General features: G+C 37.1%; 1 protein-coding gene across 2 annotated transcripts in view; it reads left to right on the plus strand.

Annotated features, from left to right (window-relative positions):
- myofl (myoferlin like) overlaps positions 1 to 21,239 on the plus strand; it is a 36,349-nt gene extending 15,110 nt beyond the window's left edge. For both annotated transcript variants that reach the window (XM_030156220.1, XM_030156221.1), the window contains 35 exons: positions 196 to 373; positions 1,057 to 1,181; positions 1,264 to 1,370; positions 1,562 to 1,754; positions 2,779 to 2,934; positions 3,486 to 3,617; positions 3,725 to 3,888; positions 5,919 to 6,033; positions 7,113 to 7,215; positions 7,334 to 7,473; positions 7,564 to 7,728; positions 7,967 to 8,054; positions 8,280 to 8,357; positions 8,998 to 9,179; positions 9,309 to 9,467; positions 11,574 to 11,675; positions 11,869 to 12,030; positions 12,589 to 12,751; positions 12,831 to 12,901; positions 13,013 to 13,027; positions 13,115 to 13,213; positions 14,686 to 14,814; positions 15,288 to 15,443; positions 15,595 to 15,686; positions 16,274 to 16,444; positions 17,517 to 17,665; positions 19,013 to 19,152; positions 19,259 to 19,347; positions 19,430 to 19,525; positions 19,688 to 19,829; positions 19,940 to 20,039; positions 20,130 to 20,323; positions 20,409 to 20,518; positions 20,631 to 20,778; positions 20,943 to 21,239. In XM_030156220.1, the coding sequence (XP_030012080.1) occupies positions 196 to 373; positions 1,057 to 1,181; positions 1,264 to 1,370; positions 1,562 to 1,754; positions 2,779 to 2,934; positions 3,486 to 3,617; positions 3,725 to 3,888; positions 5,919 to 6,033; positions 7,113 to 7,215; positions 7,334 to 7,473; positions 7,564 to 7,728; positions 7,967 to 8,054; positions 8,280 to 8,357; positions 8,998 to 9,179; positions 9,309 to 9,467; positions 11,574 to 11,675; positions 11,869 to 12,030; positions 12,589 to 12,751; positions 12,831 to 12,901; positions 13,013 to 13,027; positions 13,115 to 13,213; positions 14,686 to 14,814; positions 15,288 to 15,443; positions 15,595 to 15,686; positions 16,274 to 16,444; positions 17,517 to 17,665; positions 19,013 to 19,152; positions 19,259 to 19,347; positions 19,430 to 19,525; positions 19,688 to 19,829; positions 19,940 to 20,039; positions 20,130 to 20,323; positions 20,409 to 20,518; positions 20,631 to 20,778; positions 20,943 to 20,981 (4,452 nt within the window). In that variant the 3' untranslated portion in view covers positions 20,982 to 21,239. The remainder of the gene's footprint in view (positions 1 to 195; positions 374 to 1,056; positions 1,182 to 1,263; positions 1,371 to 1,561; positions 1,755 to 2,778; positions 2,935 to 3,485; positions 3,618 to 3,724; positions 3,889 to 5,918; positions 6,034 to 7,112; positions 7,216 to 7,333; positions 7,474 to 7,563; positions 7,729 to 7,966; positions 8,055 to 8,279; positions 8,358 to 8,997; positions 9,180 to 9,308; positions 9,468 to 11,573; positions 11,676 to 11,868; positions 12,031 to 12,588; positions 12,752 to 12,830; positions 12,902 to 13,012; positions 13,028 to 13,114; positions 13,214 to 14,685; positions 14,815 to 15,287; positions 15,444 to 15,594; positions 15,687 to 16,273; positions 16,445 to 17,516; positions 17,666 to 19,012; positions 19,153 to 19,258; positions 19,348 to 19,429; positions 19,526 to 19,687; positions 19,830 to 19,939; positions 20,040 to 20,129; positions 20,324 to 20,408; positions 20,519 to 20,630; positions 20,779 to 20,942) is intronic.
- The last annotated feature ends 273 nt before the right edge of the window (positions 21,240 to 21,512 follow it).

A 21,512-nucleotide genomic window follows, 5' to 3' on the forward strand; every position in this document is an offset into this window, starting at 1 on the left:
ATCAAAATGAGATGCCTGATTCTAATTACTAATACGCAGAGCATAAAATGATCCCATTATGGTACATTCTAGGATTTTTGGTTTTGCTGATTGTTCAAAGGGCAAAATTATCATACAAATATTATCTTACATGTGGTGAAAATGACGGAAGCCAAAAAGACGGCTGGTTCTAAAGTATCGCTTAACCGTTTGCAGAAATACCAGCGGAGGAGGAAGTTCTCTCTATGCGCGGTGTTCCACAGTGCATGCATGCTACAAGAGCCTGGTGAGCCAATCCAGTTTGAGGTTAGCGTCGGCAACTATGGAAACAAGCTGGACTCCACCTGCAAACCCCTGGCATCCACCACACAATACAGCTTTGCTGTGTTTGATGGTATGAAATTAACAAAGATTAAGTCTACAACAATGCAAACATGTGGTTCTGTTTTCAGATAGGGTGTCATTATGACTTACAGAGTGCAAAAAGACATTATAATGGATGGTTTTCTTGTATTTCAAGCAGTAATATTATAGTTTTAAATTTTATTCTTTTTTTTTTTTTTTTTTTGATTCATTTTAGTTTTAGAAGTGCAGAAATAAATAATTTTAATTCCAGAGAAATTACTTAGTTCAGCTTTTAATCATGACTGTAGTGTTTGTTTTATTTTTTCATGTATTTATGAGGAAAGCCTTTTTTTCATAAACCTGAAAAATATATGGTGATCTCAAATTCAAATTATATATTTATTTATTCTTATAAATCTCCTACTTTGTAATCCGCCTTTAGATTGGTACATCACAAATCTCCTTTACTCAATAGACAGTAGAGCTCAGTAATTAGCATACATAAAAAATGTGTGTAAAAAAAAAAAAGAAAAACTCCTTTTTAATTTTGTTTTAGTTAGTGTTGAAGGGATTAGTACAGTGTGTTTCGACAATTGTTCTTTTTTTTTTTCATTTCTACTTAGATAAACTTTCACTTAGCTAAGATACACATGCAGCAGATTTCAGTATGTGGCCCATTTCATGACTAGTGTTTAAAATGATCATTATTGTTATTTACGTTGGATCCCACAGGTAATCACTACTATTACCTGCCATGGGCTGACACAAAGCCTGTAGTGATCCTTACATCATACTGGGAAGACATCAGCCACCGTCTACACTCAGTGAACGTTCTGCTCTGCATCGCTGACAGACTGGTGAGAAGAGGCTTTTAATACGGATGTCTATGTAAGCAGTACTACAGTGCTCACTAATCTTATCTGCTTTTATCATTTTAAGGAGTCTCACCTCACATCTTTAAAAACTGCCATATTAGCTAAAGTATCTGAGACACGCTTGGCTGAGATTTGGCTGAAACTCATCAACCACGTGATTGACGATCTTTGGTAAGCCAAGACACAACCTACAATTTATCTACAAGTTGTATGATGCAACAGCAAACTGAAACATGCTATTAGAAAACTAGACTGCAGTTATCATTTGCAGCTCAAATATGTTTACAGGTGTCTGTATGGGTGGATTTATGGTATTCCTTTGACGGACTGCCATCCATTAAACTAAAAAAGTGTTTTTATAGTTTCCAGCTCCCAGTGATGGAGGGACAGCCCAATGTGACCGCACTGGATCTGCAGATGAAAACACTACGTGATGCTGCACTGGAGAATATCAAGCAGATGGCCATTCACATGAGAGAAGAGGCCACAGATATTAAGGCTACTGTCGGGGACATTGAAGACTGGTTGGACAGAATCAAACAGCTGGCAGAGGAGGTCAGGGGGAAAAGCAGTCACTGGTTCCATTCATTGTTGTAGTGTTGTAGTTAAGACCACATCATCTGAGACCAAGACATTTCCAAGACCAGAGGGTTTCGAGACCAAGACAAAACCAAGACTTTTAAGGGTCGAGACCAAGACCAAGGCAGGTCGAGACTGAGACAAGACCAAGACTGTACATACAATGAAAAATTATTAAAAGAGTAAACAAAGTAAGAATTCTCGATTTTAAAATTGATTTACAGAGACAGTATCAGTGACAAACAGTCTCTGCACTTTTTTCAAAGCAACCACAATGCAGGAAATCTCAATTCTTAGTTTATTTTTCTATATCAAAAATCCAGCATCCATCAACCAAACAGCAGTGGTTTCATTCACAGAATTATAGCATTAAAAGGATGGTAACATACTAAGCCTGACTAAAATGCAATGACAGAACACTTAAATGTCTTCACCATTCAAAACGAACCCATGAATATATTTGAATTATTTTTTTGCATGTTGTTTTACAGATATATTCTTTGTGGTTTTGGAAACCAAACTTTATTACTAAGGAGTTAGCAAACATCACTGCTGACACTGTCTCCTGGTCTTCCTTCACTCTCACCATATGGGTGAGGGAGAGGGTGAGGGGGGGTGTTGTCACTCGTGCGGTGTATCTGTATGCAGCTATTGTGGGGGAACCGTAGGAAACAAATCAAGCAACCAGTAACTGGTTGCTTTGAAATAGATTCCTTCTCACTCTAATCAGTGGCATGAGCAAATAACATAACAGCGGTGGTCTTGACCGGTCTTGTCTTAAAATCCTGAGTCCAAACAATGTCCGAGACCAAGACAAGACTAAGTAAAAATGCACCCGAGACCGAGACAAGATCAAGACCAATCTCAAGTACTACAACACCACATTGTTGTGCTACAAAGCTGTTTATTTTTGCAAAAATAGAATGTGTTCATCACAGTAACATATATACACATATACACATCTTAGTTCTACAACATGAATGTTTCGTGTTTCCACCAGCCTCAGAACAGCATGCCAGATGTCATCATATGGATGTTAAGAGGAGAGAAGCGTGTGGCCTTTGCCCGGATCCCAGCCAATCAGATCCTGTACTCCAACTTCAGCGAACAGGCCTGTGGCAAACACTGTGGGAGGACACAGACCGTCTTCATGCAGGTACGTCACCAATCACAATAGGATGAAAGGTGTGTTTAAATGATGGACATCACTGAGTGGGAATAGCAGAGGGTGACTAATGGCTAAGTCTGACAACCATTCATTCATTTATTTATGACACCCAATGCAACCAAAAAATAACAAAAACTGAACCTTAATGTATCGTAGCTGAAAATTAATCAGAAACTATTTTTGGTTATTGTTTTAGTCATTGCTTTTGTAAAATGTACATATGTGTGATTACCCTGCTTTTCCTCCAACTTATTTTAATCATTTAGACATTTTGTGCAGCAGACATTTTCCAATCTGTTATTTTTATTTATTTATTTTTTTTATTTTTGTTAAACTGTTTTAACAGAAGCCATTTTCCAATGCTGAAATGAAAAAGACTCTATATCTTAAAATAATGAAATGTTTTTATTTTGAGATTCCAAGTCATTATTTCAATAAACTAACACAATGATTTACATGATATTTTTTTGTCACAGTGATGGAAATGTGCTTCCATATTTGTTGACTTAAAATTCTTACATAAATGTTACTTTGGTCAGTATCCCATGGACAAAAACAAAGGTTTGAAGATCCCTGTTCAGCTGAGGGTCAACATGTGGCTCGGCCTATCGACCCATGAGAAGAAGTTCAACAGCTTCTCAGAGGGAAACTTCAGCGTTTATGCTGAAATGGTACAGTAGCTACACAAAAAACAGTTTTTTAACAGGACATATTCAAGGCTTCTGGGAATTCACTGCTCTGTGGTAAATTAAAAAAAAATCTTATCTACTCTTCTCAGTATGAAAACCAAGCTCAAGTGTTTGGGAAGTGGGGGACCACTGGGTTGGTCGGCCGTCATAAATTCTCAGACGTGACTGGGAAGGTGAAACTCAAACAAGAGCGGTTCCTGCCACCACGAGGCTGGGAGTGGGACGAAGACTGGTTTGTTGATCCTGAGCGATGGTAGGTTTACACTGCAAAAAAAAGACATTCCAAGAAAATAAAAAATTGTTGTTAGTAGTAATCTCCCTTTAAGAAAATATTGGTAACTTATATTATTTTGGCTAGTGTTGATCTGTATCAAGCAGTAATGAGCTACAACAACTGTCTGTGTTATATTCTAGCAGAGAACAAGATTATTTGCTTATTTTTGCTTTTTGTAACAAGCACACCAGTCTTTTTTTTTTGCTTTTTTGTTATCTTTTATTGTTTAAGTATTGTAATTTTAACAAAACTAACCAAGCATAATTTTCTCACCCCAGTTATAGATTCTTTAGATGCGTCTTCATGTCTCTGTAAGCTTTGCCCATCTGTCCCTGTTGAAAATGTACTATCTCAGAAACTGCATAATACAGTTTCTTCAAAATTTGCATAAATGTTCTTGTGAAATCAAGGACGACCCAAAAAGATTTTGGTGGCCAAAAGTTAAATGTCAAGATTGCTGTGACCTCATGTCTATCCATTCTTACGAAACATCTTCAGGAAGTTATGCCAAATTTGACAAAAATGTTCACTTGGATTCAAGCATGAGAAAGTCCACATTTTGGTGGTCAGAGGTTAAGGTCCCTGTAACCACAAAAAAATAATAAGACTGAATATGCAAATTGTGAAGAACTTTTCAGCAAATGTGTAACAGGATAAAATGATGATAAAGGAAAGATCAGATTCACACTTGTGAATATTTTTTCTAATGTTCATGTAAACTCGAGGATTAATTGATTAGATTTTAGTGGCTAAAAAAGGTTGTTGGTTCTTTTTCATCAATGTAACACACCAGGAATGGCCTCACAGTCACCATTCTTCTGTTTAAGAAAGTGTGATGGAAGTTTCTAGCGCTCTGCACACCATTTTGAAGCAAGAACACAAAAACTCACTGAATTGGGGTTAAAACAAATATATTGTTACATGTAAGAATATTGAGACAACAAACCGCAATTGTCCAAAGCCTTGGTCCCTGCTGTCTGATAAGCTTATATAAGTTTAGTCTTTTCCCATGTTAGCTTAACTACGAATTGATTAGTTACTCCACCTATATACACTTGGTCAGTGAAGTCAGTAGTGTTTCCTTAAAGAGAGGGTAGACAGTATGTCTCTTGACTCATCAATTTGTAGACAGTGAAGGAAACAACAAGTTTGACATGTTCACAGCAGGTGGTCATATGTTATGTCATAAGTTCAAAAATTCATGGCAAGGAATGCTTCTCGGACCAAAAAAGAGTTTGTTCGAGGTGCACCATGCCATCTTAATAAAGGCATTTTAATGTTTAAAGAGAGTGCCTCGGATTTTTCTTCCAGTTTGGTATCTACTATGTATTATGTCATGTTTAAAATGGGAATACTGGACACTGCAATATTTTACTTTCTTCATCAAAAGTATTATCTTATATAAGGACAGTTTTTTTAGATGCTGAAAAAGTTGCAAGAAATGATATTATAGTTTACAGTGTAATGATGCAAGGTTAGTAGATTCATCTGACTCTGACTCTCATACTAGAAGTGTTTTTGTAGTGTAAAAAAAGCCCTCCCAGTACTAGTGTAAACCCACTCACCCAGTCCTACGTGACAAATGGCTTGTGCAGGTTCAAGTACACACATCCTGTTAATCTAAGCAGGTTTCAATAACCTGTACAATTCAAAATACAGGACAAACAGTACTTATACGATACAAATCGTGTACATACAATGGTGTAAAAAAAATATGGACCCTAGTTTGTAATACTTAGGGAGAGAAACCCTTTCAAAAAATATTTCAGTTGGAGTAAACCTAAAGGAATGTCAGTGTTTGCCAGTGTTTGCTTAAAGGAGGTCCTCCATCCCCCTTTTAGTGCCTCTGAAATGTGAAGTGCGTACATTCTCCTACTGAGGAAATAATTTTAGCTCTCAGAAGCCTGTCTTCCTGATCCAAATGCTGTGTTTATCATGGTCCTACATCGCTCCTGTCTGAGTCACAGTGTTTCCCCCTTTCTCCTGTGTGCTATGCTGTTTTCTTGCAGCCTGCTGACGGAGGCTGATGCAGGCCACACAGAGTTCACAGATGAAGTTTTTCAGAATGAAACACGTTTTCCTGGTGGGGAGTGGAAACTTGCTGCAGAGCCCTACACGGACGTGGTATGAAATGCTAATACACTCATGCACAGATAAACACTGACCTATTGGGACACTATTTGGAATATTTTAATACAGATAGCAAACCAAACCATGTCTACTGTGATATATTGTCTAACTCAGGACTACGGCTAATTACTTATCACAACTGCCTTTTTAGTTTACTTAAAAAATAAAGTTATCGTTTTATAATTCTCTCAATATATGCTATATTCAGTTCATAAAATGAAATAAAATTATTTGTTTTTGTTTCAGTACCATCAGCGACAAGAACAATATATTCAAAAAATCTATGGCATTACTCAATTTGAATATATGTCATTTTACTGTAGGTCAGGGTGATGTAACCTAACGTGTTACTGTGATAAGAATTTTCATACCAGTTGATGTTGATTGTTATCATAATAAATGACAAATCATTATTTCTAGTTTAAAAGCTGATTTTTCAGCATGAGTGAAAACTGAAGATACTAGATGATTATTTATCATTTTAGCTTCTTGTACAAACACCATAGCTATGAAAAATCGATGAAATCAGTAAAAATTATCACGATAATGGATGGATATAAAATAACATTTTGAGATGATATAAAATTAGATCACAATAATTCAGATCAACCTTTTATCGTTATGTTATGACTTCTACTAATTCTCATGGCCAGTATTTCATTAAGACATTTTCTAATCCTAAATATAAAAAAATAAAGGCCTTGATTTGTCAATTATTGGGCCAATTCCCTTTCTTCACTCTGTTGTTATTTTGTAAGTACACAGACCCAAATACACACGCATGCACAAACAGGACTGATATACATGCATTTTATGCAGTTTAGGGTTCAGTTTCTTGCTTAAGGGCACATCAGCAGTGCCCTAACAGTGAACTGGCACCTGGTCCAATTGCACTGGCTTGAAGTCCCTACCAATTGAGCCACTGCTGTCCTTTATATTATCTGGGTAATGCAGTTCTTAAACAATGAGGCAGATTTGATTGAACTGCAAACCTCTTTAAAATATGAAAACTTGAAATCCTGGCATTACCTTTTAAATGTCATGCAAAAATAACAATGAGTTAATTTTTGTAGAATGGAGAAAAAGCTCTGAGTCCTGGAGAGTTTGAATGTCCCTCTGGATGGAAATGGGAAGACGAGTGGAGCTTTGACAGCAACAGGGCAGTAGATGAGAAAGGTAACCAACTTGTCAGATGAAAAAATATATATATATAATCACAGTCAGTTTTTGTAACATTTGGAAACATAACGTGTCAGACTCATTTTGTGTCCATATCTGTGTGACTTGTTATCAGGTTGGGAATATGGACTAACTATTCCTCCTGACGATAAACCCAAATCTTGGGTCGCAGCAGAAAAAATGTACCATGTCCATCGGCGGAAGAGACTCATAAGACCGAGAAGGAAGATATCTGATAAAGTGGCCACTCTTGAGGTAAGAAGGAGAGGTTTAATTTTAGACAAAGAACATATCAGAAGTATAATTTGTAATTCTTTTTTTTTTTTTTTTGTATGTCTTCTACAGAGAAAAGACCCAGGAGAGGGATGGGAATACTCTTCGCTGATTGGCTGGAAGTTTCACAGGAAGGAACGCTCCTCTGATACATTCCGTCGTCGCCGCTGGAGAAGAAAAATGGTCCCTTCAGACTGCATTGGCGCCTCTGCCATCTTCAGACTAGAGGGGGCATTAGTGAGTCCCACTTAGTTAAATCAGCTGAGTAGTTACTGACACCGCAGTCATGGCAAAATGTCATTATTCCATCTGAGTCATATCCTGTGATTATTTTCCTACATGTGTTAGATCCTATCAGATGATGGAAAATATGTGAGGAAGTTTTATTTTTAGTTCTGTACTTTACATCTACTTTTTTTTTTTTTTTTTTATCAAATTATCTTGCACTTGGCTCTTTGTTCTTTCTTGTTAACAGGGGGTTGATGTGGATGAGAAAGCCAGTAAAACCGATTCAGCCAAATTATTCGGTGCCAACACACCCACTGTTTCCTGCCACTTCACTCGTAAGTTATTGGGCCAGATAAAGCACATTCCTATTGCTGATTAAAAGCAATAAGCGCGCATCCTGACCAGAACCAGTAGAAGATAACATTTAGTCAAAACATCAGTCAAATACCAGATGAATGTGAGGATATGCCTAATCAGCCTTGTACCCTGCATTGTTCTGTGAGACTGTGATGTGTTTTTAATGCTGATGCAAAATGTTGATAAAATGTCTCTGCCTTTAGGGTCGCACCTTTACCAGCTGAGAGTGTACGTTTATCAAGCAAGGAATCTCTGTGCCATGGACAAAGACAGCTTTTCAGGTACAAAGTAAACTTAACCCTACAGTTGTGGAATATGGTTTTATTCAAGTAATGCACTTAATTACAAATTTCAGGTTTTTATGCTTTTTATGCTCCTTTGAACTTACACTCCACAACAACTCTGAGGCAAATGTTGTGCATTTTACTCCCACTACATTTTCCCGACAGCTTTACCAGATTTTCAGCCCCTACTGCCCCAGTTAAGACCTCAGTGAAAATCTCTAAATGTGTTTTGAGTGTTTGTAGTAAACTGAAAGATTCTTCATGGTTTGAGAAATATTTCCTGTATCATAAGCTATATATGGTCTTTAAAAATGATCTCAGATTAGCTGGAAAATGTTACAAAACTGGGAAAAGTCCTCTTTTTCTAAACTTTGCAAGATAAACATTAATAGTAGCAGTAAAATTGATCCAAAAACATCATATATGTGAGTAAAACACTGACAGAGGCCAATGTACTTCACAATGGCTTTGTGACTTTATATACTTTACATGTTGTTGAAAATCCACAAAATAAATACTCTGGTATTAAATGCATGACTTTGACTTTTGCACTGGAAGATTTTCACTCTGTTGCATTAGTATTTTTTCTTAATAAATTACCTGATTACTTCTTCCCCTATCCTTCTCTCCTCCTCAGATCCCTATGCACATGTGTCCTTCCTACATGTGAGCAAGACCACGGAGGTCATCAGAGCCACTTTGAACCCCACATGGGATCAAACTCTGATCTTTGAGAACATTGAAATCTATGGAGACCCCCAGACCGTTGCCCGTAACCCCCCTGATGTGGTGATGGAGCTGTATGACAGTGATCAAGTTGTAAGTAATATATTTAAACTCAGACATTTGTGGAAAAAAAAAAGATCATAGAACAAATACATCTGTAAAAGTGCAACTGGGGTGTATGAGTCTAAGTCTTTGAGTGCTGCTGTGCTTTATCCCCACTAGGGTAAAGATGAGCCCATGGGTCGCTGCACATGCCCTCCAGTGGTTAAACTGAATCCCAGTGTAGCCCTCAGCCCCAAGCTGCTGTGGTTCCCAGTAACCAAAAAGGGACGGAATAGTGGGGAGATACTGGCTGCTGCTGAACTTCTGCTGAAGGACAAGGTAAAGAAATAACTTCAGGTTACATTTGAAATGTTTACAGATTACTGGTTACTCGTTGAAGTTAATAAGCAATATAACTATCTGAATGACATAATCAAAACAATATCAATCAATTAATCAATCAAATTTTATTTATATGGCACCAAATCATAACAAAAGTTATCTCATGACACTTTACATATCGAGTCAGTCGAAACCAGACTCTAAGCCAATTTACAGAAACCCAACAGAATCCTCCAGGAGCAAACACTTGTGACTTGTGGTGGCGACGAAAAACCTTCTTTTAACAGGCATAAACCTGGAGCACACCCTGACTCCTGGAGGATGGACGTCTGACAGGACCAGTTGGGGTTAAAGAGAGAGGGTAAAAGAGGAGAAAAATAGTGAGAGAGAGCGACTGGGAGAGAAGGGGGGGACATAGGAGGAGACACATGGATGCAATTGATTACAGATAACTGAACTAGAACTGTCAAAAGTAGATCAGCTGGTGTTAATATAATTACTAAAAACCAGAGCAAACGTCCATAACTGTAAATACTACTGCTACATAACAAGTGTTAACAGTGGATATACTGCTACTACAACAATTAGTACAAATAACAGAAACCTCTACCATCTATGGAACTATATGATAAACACTATCACAACAATATGGATAAGTGAGTGATGACAATGAAGGCAGGAGAGGGGCAGGACCACAGCAGCAGGTTCAGATTTAGTCCATGGAAAACCTGTGATGTGAACCTGTGACAATATAACTTGGCACATTTGATTACTTTTCTAACAGGTGGTTTAAACTCATTTAATCTTTAAGCTTGGAAGTCCACAAAACATATTGTGAAGAGGCAGAATAAACACTTCTCAACATTAATTACTGACGTTGTGAAGAAAAACATTGTTGATATTATTGTAGTAACAGAGTTTGCTGTTTGACAACATGACCACCCTCTTTTGTTGTGATTGTGGACCAGTTTATGGCTCCACCAAGGCAACGACACCACATTAAGAAAACCAGCTAATCTTTAGATGTTTTTATTGGACTTTTACATATGCCTTGTTCTGACAACACAACACATATTACATTAACCAACATTACACTTCCCCAAAACACACTATGTGCAATTGATATACATTGATGTACATAACACACATACATGGGGGTGAGTTAGTGGGGTTCCTCTGGGCCTCATGGCAGTCAAAGAATGGTCCAAATGTGGTCTACTTCAGGCCTCTTTCTGGGAGTGGTGAGATAGAATGAAAATTGCGTTATGCAATGCCATCAATCAACTGAAGAACGCCCCACCCCAACACCACATATCACTGGTAATTTGTATCTGTACTGACATATAAAAAAACACTAAAGTAAAGTAAAGTAAAGTAAATTTTATTTATAGAGCACTTTTCACAGACAGAGTCACAAAGTGCTTTATCAATTCAAATCAGAATCAAATTAAATCCACTATCCACTAACAAAAATAACAAAGACAAATGTACAGGTGATAAGGAACGCACTGTATACCTCATGTCTGGATAAAACAATTTGAAGTAAGAGGAAGGTTTTCTAGACCTTCTTTACTATACATCAGAGATGAGTCATAAAACTGTCCACTCATTTACAGTGCAATAGGGATTTGTCAGATTTTCAGAGAATCAACACTAATCATTGGGCCAATAATAACAGAGAGCCCAGGGCATCATGTGTGACCCAGAAACTGCAGAGACAACCAGCCAAAATCAATGGAGTCTGTCTAGAGGGAGTACAGAGACAGCTCCTTGTAAACCATCCCACACTCTGTATTGCACTAACATTTGTCCTGTTGACTTCTCTGACTGCTGTTGTTTGGAAATTGGCCAAAAAAAGAAAGTCATGCATGATCAAAAAATATAAAACTCCAACAGCTTTTACAGGGAATGAATGTCTTTGCAATCCACAACTTTGGTTAATGGTAGTTTTTGATTTAATCGCATATTTTTTTCACTAAATGTAACAGATGTTACATTTATTTTGACATTTAAATACACAACACTGTTACATGTCAGTAGTTATATCTGATATTTCCTATCGCTCTGTTTATTAAGGAGATCACACTGAGCTTTGCCTTTCAGGTAGGTGACGAGGATCTGCCCCTACTCCCATCACGGCGAGGAGAGATGCTCTACATGGTTCCCCAGGGCATCAGGCCTGTAGTGCAGCTTACTGCGATTGAGGTACATAGTGAAACTGTCTTGATACATGATCAGACAAGACCAGCCCAACCCTGATATCTCTGTTGTGTTTCCATTTTTTCACCTATTTCTCCCTTTTACTTACTGATTAACTCCTGCCAAAACATTGTTACTTCCTCAGTTTGCTCTGGCTGGTTTGCTTTGTACATGTGTTTATGTGTTTGGATCATCCTAGGTCTTGACCTGGGGTTTACGGAACATGAAGACCTACCAGCTGGCCACAGTTTCCTCTCCTAGTTTGATTGTGGAATGTGGTGGTGAAGTTGTTCAGACCGCTGTCATCAAGAACTTCAAAAAGAACCCCAACTTTCCTGGATCTGTGCTGATGCTCAAAGTGGTACTGACTCTGTAGAACATGTTCATACAATGGTCCTGCTGATACATTCATATATTTAACCCTATAATGCCAAACATATCATATTTGATACATGAGTTTTGAAACCCTACATGATTAGCTTAATTTTTTTTTCTTGAAAAACTTGATGTATACAATTAGATACATGCAATAGATGAATAATCCACCAAGGGGGAGGAATTCGTTGACGAGGTGTTTCCAGTGACACTACAAAATTATCAGGAGGCAGAACTTTGCCAATTTTGAAAAGGAATTACCAATTTGTTAGATATACTTGTGTTATATTATGCTTTTGTTTGTTCAAAAATAATAATATTTGAGCACTGAGACCCAATGTACCAAATATGATACAAAATTTAAATTCATACATGGAAATTGATGTTTGAAAAAAAAAAAAAGGGGTTGTTCAGAAGGACCAATCAAGGCTCCAGTTTCAAGGAACTGGAATTTTCTGTCAATGATTTAATGGTTCAGGCTTTACAGGGTTAAGTCATCATCCATATCTTTCATGTCATCTTTTAATGGATACTGTTGTTGTAGCTCCTGCCCAAAGAGGAGATGTACACCCCTCCCATTGTGCTGAAGGTAATCGACCATCGACCCTTTGGTAGGAAACCTGTGGTAGGTCAGTGCACCATTGACTGCTTGGAGGAGTTCCGCTGTGATCCGTACCGTGTCAACGCTCAAGTAATGTCTGCTAGAGGTACTCCTGCATTTTTTTCATTCAGACACATCCAGCTACTTTAATAGGGATTTCCTCTAACCTTCACTTACCTTTTCAGTGGCGATGATAGCTGCTGCCCAGGGAGACATTATCATAGACATTGAAGAAAGACCCATTGTCAACACAGAGGTAAAGGAACATATATGATCAGATGATTTTATTTTGTTAAGTATCTTCATTTTATAAATATGAGATGGGAAATATGAGATAAACTCACTGTACTTGCTTCCTACTTTGTAGCGTCAAGCAGAAAAGGTGAGATGTTTCTCTTTTCACATACAGATAAGTACATATTATTTGCAAAAAAACAGAAAAAGTGCCTTATACCTTGCAAATGTGCAGGAGGACGAAGCAGTAGACTGGTGGAGTAAGTTCTTCGCCTCTGTTGGACAACAGGAGAAGTGTGGGCCTTACCTCAAAAAAGGATACAACACTTTGCAGGTATGAACATGTTATAGACGTTTCCAAAACACAGCCTCTGATTCACTCTGTGCCAGTGTTTGTGTTGGTTTTCATAATGTGCTGCCTAGCCAATGACAACTGTAAAAATAACAGAAAACTATAAATTCCTCCTATTGTTTTTCATTTATTTTTTCTTTGTCTCAAACTTTGAAGTAAAAAAGAAAAAAACAACAAAAAAACCCCAATAAAATCAAGAAGTCAATTACATATGCACCCATCAACAGTCATTAATCACAGAAAAAGTAACGAAATACAATAAGTTTAACATAAGTGTACATATGATTACATTAAACACAGTTTGAGAAAGGGCAAAAAGAAGCAAGGGCTTATCTAGTCCTGCACCCTTGATTACTTTCAGTGTGAGAATCATGACCAACTAGAAAAGCACTCGGAGAGCACAGACCTCCAAAATTTAATCAGTTGTTCCTTGTACCAGTATCAACATTTCCTGAAAATTTCCTGAAAATCCATCCATAGCGTTTTGAGTTATCTTGCTAACAGACAGACAAACAAACCCAAATGAAAACATAACCTCAGCTGTCCTTGGCAAAGGTAAATATATTTCCTTCATTGGCTATTTATCACATTAAATTAGAGAACAAGGAATAACTAGTCATAGCACCTTTATATTGGTTCTATCACCGTTGCACAACCATTCTGCCAGAAATAAACAGAAACAAATAGAGACTAAACTATACAGGGTAAAATATGTAAGCCCCACACTACATATAAACCCATTAACAATATCTCCCATTACACATGCCAAAATATGAAAGTGGTCTAATTACTCAGTGCATTTGTATGAGCCAATTAACATTTGTTTCTGTTGTCTTTTAAATAGCAGTGTATTCTTACACGACTTTAAAGTATCATCAAGTTTATTCCATAACTTGATCCCACATACAGAAATGCACATACCGTTCAGAGTTGTGTGGGCCGTTGGGTAAATGAAGTTATGTTCTCCCCTTAGATTATAGCCTTCATCTCTCATTTTGATAATTTTTTGCAGATTACTAGGTAGTCTAACTAACATAGCCTTATGTAGGACTAACACTGTTTTAAAAGTAACTCGGTTAAAACATAAAATAAAAAAAAAATTACTGTGACTTTTAAGTTATTCTGTTCTTTATAATATTTTTATAATTTTATATATTCAAGATTTGTAATTATTGCAGTTTATTGTATGAAGACAATAAAGTCAAGTCTCAAAACAGGAAAAATACAAAAATAGGACTTGTGAAAACGTGAAAAACGGTGTGACATGTGAAACATTCATAATCCTGCCAAACTGCCTTTGTAAAGCCAAATGTCACCTTTCTTTATTTTAGCAGATAATGCTCATTAGCTGATTGATTAAATCTGCTTCTGTTATTATTACCAACATTAAAGGGAACAGAAGTGTGCGATATGAACTTTCTGCTTCTATGATAGTGCATTATGTGGTTTTTCAGGTGTACGACTGTGAAATAGAGGAAGTTGACCAGTTTCAGGGCCTCACCGATTTCTGCAGCACTTTCAAACTTCAGCGAGGAAAGAATGAGGATGAAGAGGATGATCCTTCAGTGGTGGGAGAGTTCAAGGTAAAGAACAATCTGCAGATTTTTAGAGAATGACAGGCATTGCACTGCACCTGAACCATTTGTCTTGGATTGTTGTTGTAGTGTAAAGTTTGATGGCCTTTGTCTGCCCTCTGGTGGGTATTTTCAGAACTTCAAGTAAGTTGACTGAGCATAGTTGGAGCTACTGTGTTTATGCCACTGACTGAAACACTGATGGCTAACATGCTGCAGTAAACAGTAGGCTCTATTTATGCAGTCTGTCTACTGAACTATATACAGTCTGGAGATGAGATCATTCTGGAGCTTCACTTCACAAATCAAATGGGATTACATGTTGTATATTTTGGGACTTTCTTCCTCAGTGATTACTTCTGAAAACCACTACAAAGTCATATATCATGTTTTCTCTCATATTTAATTTTTAGGTTTTTAGGACTGCTTTCAGGCAGAAGCGGTGTCAACGTTAACTAATGGTCTTGTTTCTTGCTGTCCAGGGCTCATTTAGGATTTATCCACTTCCTGATGATCCAGGAGTGGCAGCTCCACCGCGTCAGTTCAGAGAGCTTCCTGAAAGTGGACCTCAGGAGTGCCTTGTCAGAATTTATGTGGTGCGCTGTATTGATCTGCAGCCTAAGGATGCAAATGGCATGGTGAGTGTTAAATTACAATAGCACAAATATCCTACTCAGGTTTAGTAGCTGTATGTTCTTATTCAGACATGAGGACATGCACAGTTAATATTTACTTTACATACTCATAATTAATCCTTTTTGTGTCATATTTTTCACATTCATATTCCAGTGTGATCCATACATTAAGATTACTCTGGGCAGAAAAACAGTGGACGACAGGGATCACTACAAACCCAACACACTCAATCCAGAGTTTGGGAGGTGAGATGAAGTACTTTATTTACCTGTACACACTGAGCCTGTTTACATGACCATAAAAGTCTGATAATTGAATAATTGTAATAATCAGATCTAACGCATTTACATGCACTTAAGAAATGTGATAATTGAAAAACCCTGGTTTAGACGCTCCAGTCCATTATCAGATTTCTTTCAGAGTACATATGTACATAGTGACAATAAATTTAAACTTCCTGTTGTCATCCGCTCACGTTTGACTACGTCACTTCCGTTCTCTATGATTTTAATTGTGTTTACACATGTGCAGACGTAAAAGAACGAAATAAATCAGATTAACCTGTATACATGCAGGAAGACATTGTGGTATTGGGGAGAACTCTAAGTGTGTTAATCTGATTTCTCATAATCAGATTACTGCTGTTATCTGATGAAACATATCAGATTATCCTGTTTACATGATCACCTGAATAATCTGACAACTCCAGAAATTGGATAATGATTGGAGTATTAGTGTACATGTAAACAGGCTGATTATAAGGACCTGTTTTGAGTTTATTGGAGAAGATGAGCAGCAAATATACTGTATGATGTCTTCTGTCTTTGTCCAGGATGTTTGAGCTGTCCTGCTTCCTGCCTCAGGACAAGGATCTGAAGATCGCTGTTTACGACTACGACTTACTGAGCAGAGATGAAAAAGTGGGTGAGACGGTCATTGATCTGGAAAACAGACTTCTGTCCCATTTCAGGCCCTGCTGTGGCCTCCCACAGACATACTGCGTGTGAGTATGCATACTTTTATATATCGTGTACTTCATGCAAATGCTGAGAGTAAATAGTTTTGATGTTTTCATTAGTTTAGTAGTAGTTTTTTTAATTTGTTCAGATTGACTTTTGTTACTTTTACAAGTGCATAAATGGCTTTATTTTTTATTTTAGTTTGGTTCATGTTTGTTGTTATTTGTTTTATTTTGAGGAAAGACTTCATTAATAAATACTGGAAATAGTAAGATGAAATCATTTTAGCTGTGTCAGTTGCATTGTTCATTGTAGTTTTTAGTTTTTGTTTTCAGTTTTGTTTTCATTTTAGTTTTTTTGTCTTTTTTTTTTTTTTTTAAATAAAATAACCTGCAAATCACACATCTTTAGTAATCGGGGGGGTTAGCTTCTTACAGAAAAAACAGTACTGGTTCATAGCTAAGATTAAAGGGGTCATATTTTGCAAAACCCACTTTTATTAGTCTTTGGTAGATTTATTTGTCTATTTGTGGACCCTAATAGTTCATAAAGTTTGAATTCGAACCCTCCAGGTGCTGCAAAGCTATCGTTATATTCGTTTTGGCAAGAATCAAGTGGATTTCTACAACCCGTTTCAATTCCTGCTTAATTTGTTATGTCTATAACTAGTTATGTCACAAAATTTGCAGATATAAGGTCAAGACTTTTGACAAACATTTCTCTGAGTACGCCATAATTGTTTGTCAGCAGCAGCGGTTGTAGTCCATACTGAAAATATGTCCAAACTTCGACCCGATTACCTAAAATGTTCAGTTGTTAGTTGAATGGGACAGAGCAGCACATTCAACAACCTCGAGGGGGTGGGGCCTGAAGTGGCTCATTTGCATTTAAAGGGCCAGCACTCAAAACGACCTTTCTGGTGTCATTACTCTAAAATAGGGCTGAAGATGGACGTGTAGAGTTCAATTAATAAAGAATTCAGTATAACATGTACAGGTTCTGCAGACTACAGGGAAATGTTTTAAATGCATAATTCCATTTTGAAACAGAGCAAAATATCACTCTTTTAAAGATGAATGAAATTTTAAATCTCCATGTTTTGCCCTTTTCTTACAGCACAGGGATCAATCAGTGGAGAGACCAGCTGAAACCTTCTCAGATCCTCCAGAATTTTGCCAAAGTGAGAGGTGTCCCTCCTCCACGTATAGAGGGAGACGGCAGCTCACTGTCCTTCTCTGGAAAACAATACAACCTGCAAGATTTTGGTAAAGTCATTATATGTAACTGCCTAGTGTCCCGTTTCTTTTGTGCCACGGTTATTTCTTTCACTCACTTTTAGTTTACTTCACAGAATCTTTAACATGAAAGTCCCCCTCCTCTCAAAAACTTAGCAGTTTTTTTGGTTGTTTGTTTTACTATAGATGTTCATTGTTGTGTGGAGAAGGGGTGGTATTAAATAAATTTCACTCCCTCCCACTCCTTTTAGAATATGCGAATGAAGTCATCCTTTGTTTTCATGTATTTGTATAAGTTTTCATGTTTTCTTGTAATCTGTTTTATTTCTAGTGACTAAAGTAAGATTATTTTATTTGTTCTGTTGCATATTCAAAATAAACAGAACTGAACTGAACTGAATTGTAAATGTATATAGAATTACATCTGTGTACAGTAAACTCTATGTGAATTTACTATCAATATTTGTGAATTAACAAATAATTGGATCTAATTGTGATCTACTTTGCAACTTTTACAAGTGCATCACTGAATTCTGAAACCAACAGTGCACATACTCTGAAAACAGACCTAAGGAGAACAGGAAACATGTGGCACTCAGGAGTCTACCTCTGAAAAGAACAATGTTTGCATATTCATAGATCATCAAGGAGATATGGTTCTCATGATTTGTAACGAGGTCATTGAGTTTTTAATTAATACATGGTATTTGTACAATGTTTTAATTTCTAATCAATATAGTATTCTTGCGATTTGTTCACAGTTACAGGTTGGGGAAGCAAAATTTACAATGAACATTTAGTTGTTTTTTCTCCGCAGGCACTACGTCAATTGTTTTGAAACCAAACATATATTGATGTCATAATCATACCTAACACTATTATCCATACCTTTTCAGAAACTTTTGCCCATATGAGTAATCAGGAAAGCAAACGTCAAAGAGTGTGTGATTTGCTGAATGCACTCGTCACACCAAAGGAGATTTCAAAAATAGTTGGAGTGTCCATAAAGACTGTTTATAATGTAAAGAAGAGAATGACTATGAGCAAAACTATTTCAAGAAAGTCTGGAAGATACTATTAAAGAAGAATTGGAGAAGTTGTCACCTGAATATTTGAGGAACACTTGCGCAAGTTTCAGGAAGCGTGTGAAGGCAGTTATTGAGAAAGAAGGAGGACACATAGAATAAAAACATTTCCTATTCTGTAAATTTTCTTGTGGCAAATAAATTCTCATGACTTTCAATAAACTAATTGGTCATACACTGTCTTTCAATCCCTGCCTCAAAATATTGTAAATTTTGCTTCCCCACCTTGTAATGTCTTTAATTCTAGCATTCTCTCTGACATGTCATATCCTCTCATCTTTGTTTTTTACAGAAACAAATGCAGTGATTCATCCACACCTGGGCCCAGCCAGAGAGAGGCTGGCCCTGCATGTCCTCAGAAACCAGGGTTTAGTACCAGAGCATGTGGAAACCAGGACTCTGTGCAGCTCTCATCAACCCAACCTTTCCCAGGTTAAAATAGCTACACTAAAACAATACATGTTATGAGAAATAAATGCATTTATGTCCCTGTATGAAAGCTGTCTTTGAAAGAAACATTCTTTTCCCACAAATATAGGGAAAAATTCAAATGTGGGTGGACATATTCCCTAAAAGCCTTGGCTTGCCAGGGCATCCATTTGATGTCACGCCACGCAAAGCCAAGAAGTAAGAGACACATGACAAATTTCCTTTTAACCTCCTATTCATGAAAGGATAGATTTGTATGTAACAGTATATTTGTTAACAGGTACTTCCTGCGGGCCATCATTTGGAACACAACAGATGTTACTCTGGATGAAACAAGCATCACAGGAGAGAACATGAGTGACATCTATGTTAAAGGGTTAATACTTAACCTGCCTGTTACACTCACCTTTGTCTTGCATTCTAGAAACCAGTCAGCCAATCTCAACACTCTCAACAGACTGAATTTTACTTAAATATGTAAAAAGTTTACAGTATATTCCTATGCCTAATCGAAATGTAACATTATCACGTTTTGCAGATGGATGCCAGGCATGGAAGAAAACAAGCAGAAGACGGATGTCCACTACAGGTCCCTGGATGGTGATGGAAATTTCAACTGGAGGTTCATCTTTGGGTTTGACTATTTGCCTGCAGAGCAACTCTGTGTTGTCTCGAGAAAAGTGAGTAAAACTTTAAAGCTGGAGCCTACAATGACGTGTATAATATCAGTTTGTGCTTAATTATATAATGTCAGGATATACTCTGAATGTTATTTTTTTCTTTGTTACAGGAACACTTTTGGAATCTGGACAAAACAGAATTCAGGATTCCACCCAAGCTAATCATCCAGATATGGGACAATGACAAATTCTCCTTGGATGACTATCTGGGTAAAACAGAATTAATTTAATTAATTTAATCTAAGGGTCATCCTAATACACTATACAGGTACTGACCTTCCCTCCACTTTTCTGGCATAGGTTCAGTTGAGCTGGATCTACTTAATCTGATACCTCCTGCTAAAACTCCAGAAAAGTGCAGTCTGAAGATGCTTCCAGGAGTGTCAACCTCATATCCCTCCAAACATCCGCCACCCAACTCATTGTTCTCCCAAAAGTCTGTACGAGGCTGGTGGCCATGTGCCATCGAGCAGGATGGGAAACATGTGCTTGGGGTACATTCATGTCCACAGCACAGTCCTAGTTTTACTTCTTAGTTATCTAGTTTCTGCCCATAACAGCGTTTCTACATTTTTATAGGGGAAAGTAGAGATGACACTGGAAATAGTGGAGGAGAAAGAAATGGAGGAGAGACCTGCTGGGAAAGGCAGAGATGAACCCAACATGAATCCCAAACTGGAGCCACCCAAGTAAGAACTTGTTAATGAAAGTAAATGCATTCATATATGAACTTGTAAGTATAAAATGCCAAGTTAGCCAAGAACTGACATTATGCTATCATTGTCTGCCTTTACTTCCCAGCCGTCCTGACACATCATTCTTCTGGTTTACAAACCCTTGCAAGACCATGAAGTTCATTGTGTGGCGGCGATTCAAATGGATCTTTATCATTGGGATCCTTCTTCTGCTGGTGATCCTGTTCCTTGGGATCCTCTTCTACTCTCTACCCGTAATTAAAAGTTTTTCTGATCATTTCTCAATGAAAAATTATTCCCTATTCCCTCCAACTCTTCATGAGAAGTTAATTGTCTTAAAATCTTGTGTTCATTGCCTCACATGATTTTAACTGAAAAAATTCAATAATAAGCCTGAAATGTGTTCTTGTCTCCACAGAATTACATCTCAATGAAGATTGTGAAGCCTTTCTCCTGAGGAGTACTGCAACAAAGCTGCCTGTCTAGTGCTGTGTTTGCTAGTCCTTGACACTGTTATTACCCCACCACTCCCAAAAAATGCAGTAACTTTTCCTACTTGTCATATTTCTGAGTAATAGTCTCTTCCCATAATCACATCTGTCTGCTTGGTTTGCACTCAGTATTATATATGTCTTGTATAGATTAAAAAATATAAAAAAGAAAAACATCTTTCATGTCAAGAGTTTCATATTATAATAAACTTGTTACATACAAATGGTGTGTGTTTGTGTTTTAAGGTTGCGTCTATAAGGCATAATACAAAAAAAATACCAAAAAAAAAAAAAAAAAAGAATATTGAAAACTATAACATGAAAAAAAACATGAAAAATTTAAGATTTTTTTTTTTTCTTTGGAGTTTTTTCTCTGTTACATCATGATCAGCTAGAGCTGGGATATCCAATTGAAAATAAGCATGTCAAGGGCCAGTTTTTGTGCTTAGTATTTCAGTAAAAACCCTTTGTAATGCCAGACTGTCGTCATAATACAG

The sequence above is a fragment of the Sphaeramia orbicularis genome, chromosome 15, assembly GCF_902148855.1.
Source record: "Sphaeramia orbicularis chromosome 15, fSphaOr1.1, whole genome shotgun sequence".
In the NCBI taxonomy this organism is placed as follows: Eukaryota; Metazoa; Chordata; class Actinopteri; order Kurtiformes; family Apogonidae; genus Sphaeramia; species Sphaeramia orbicularis.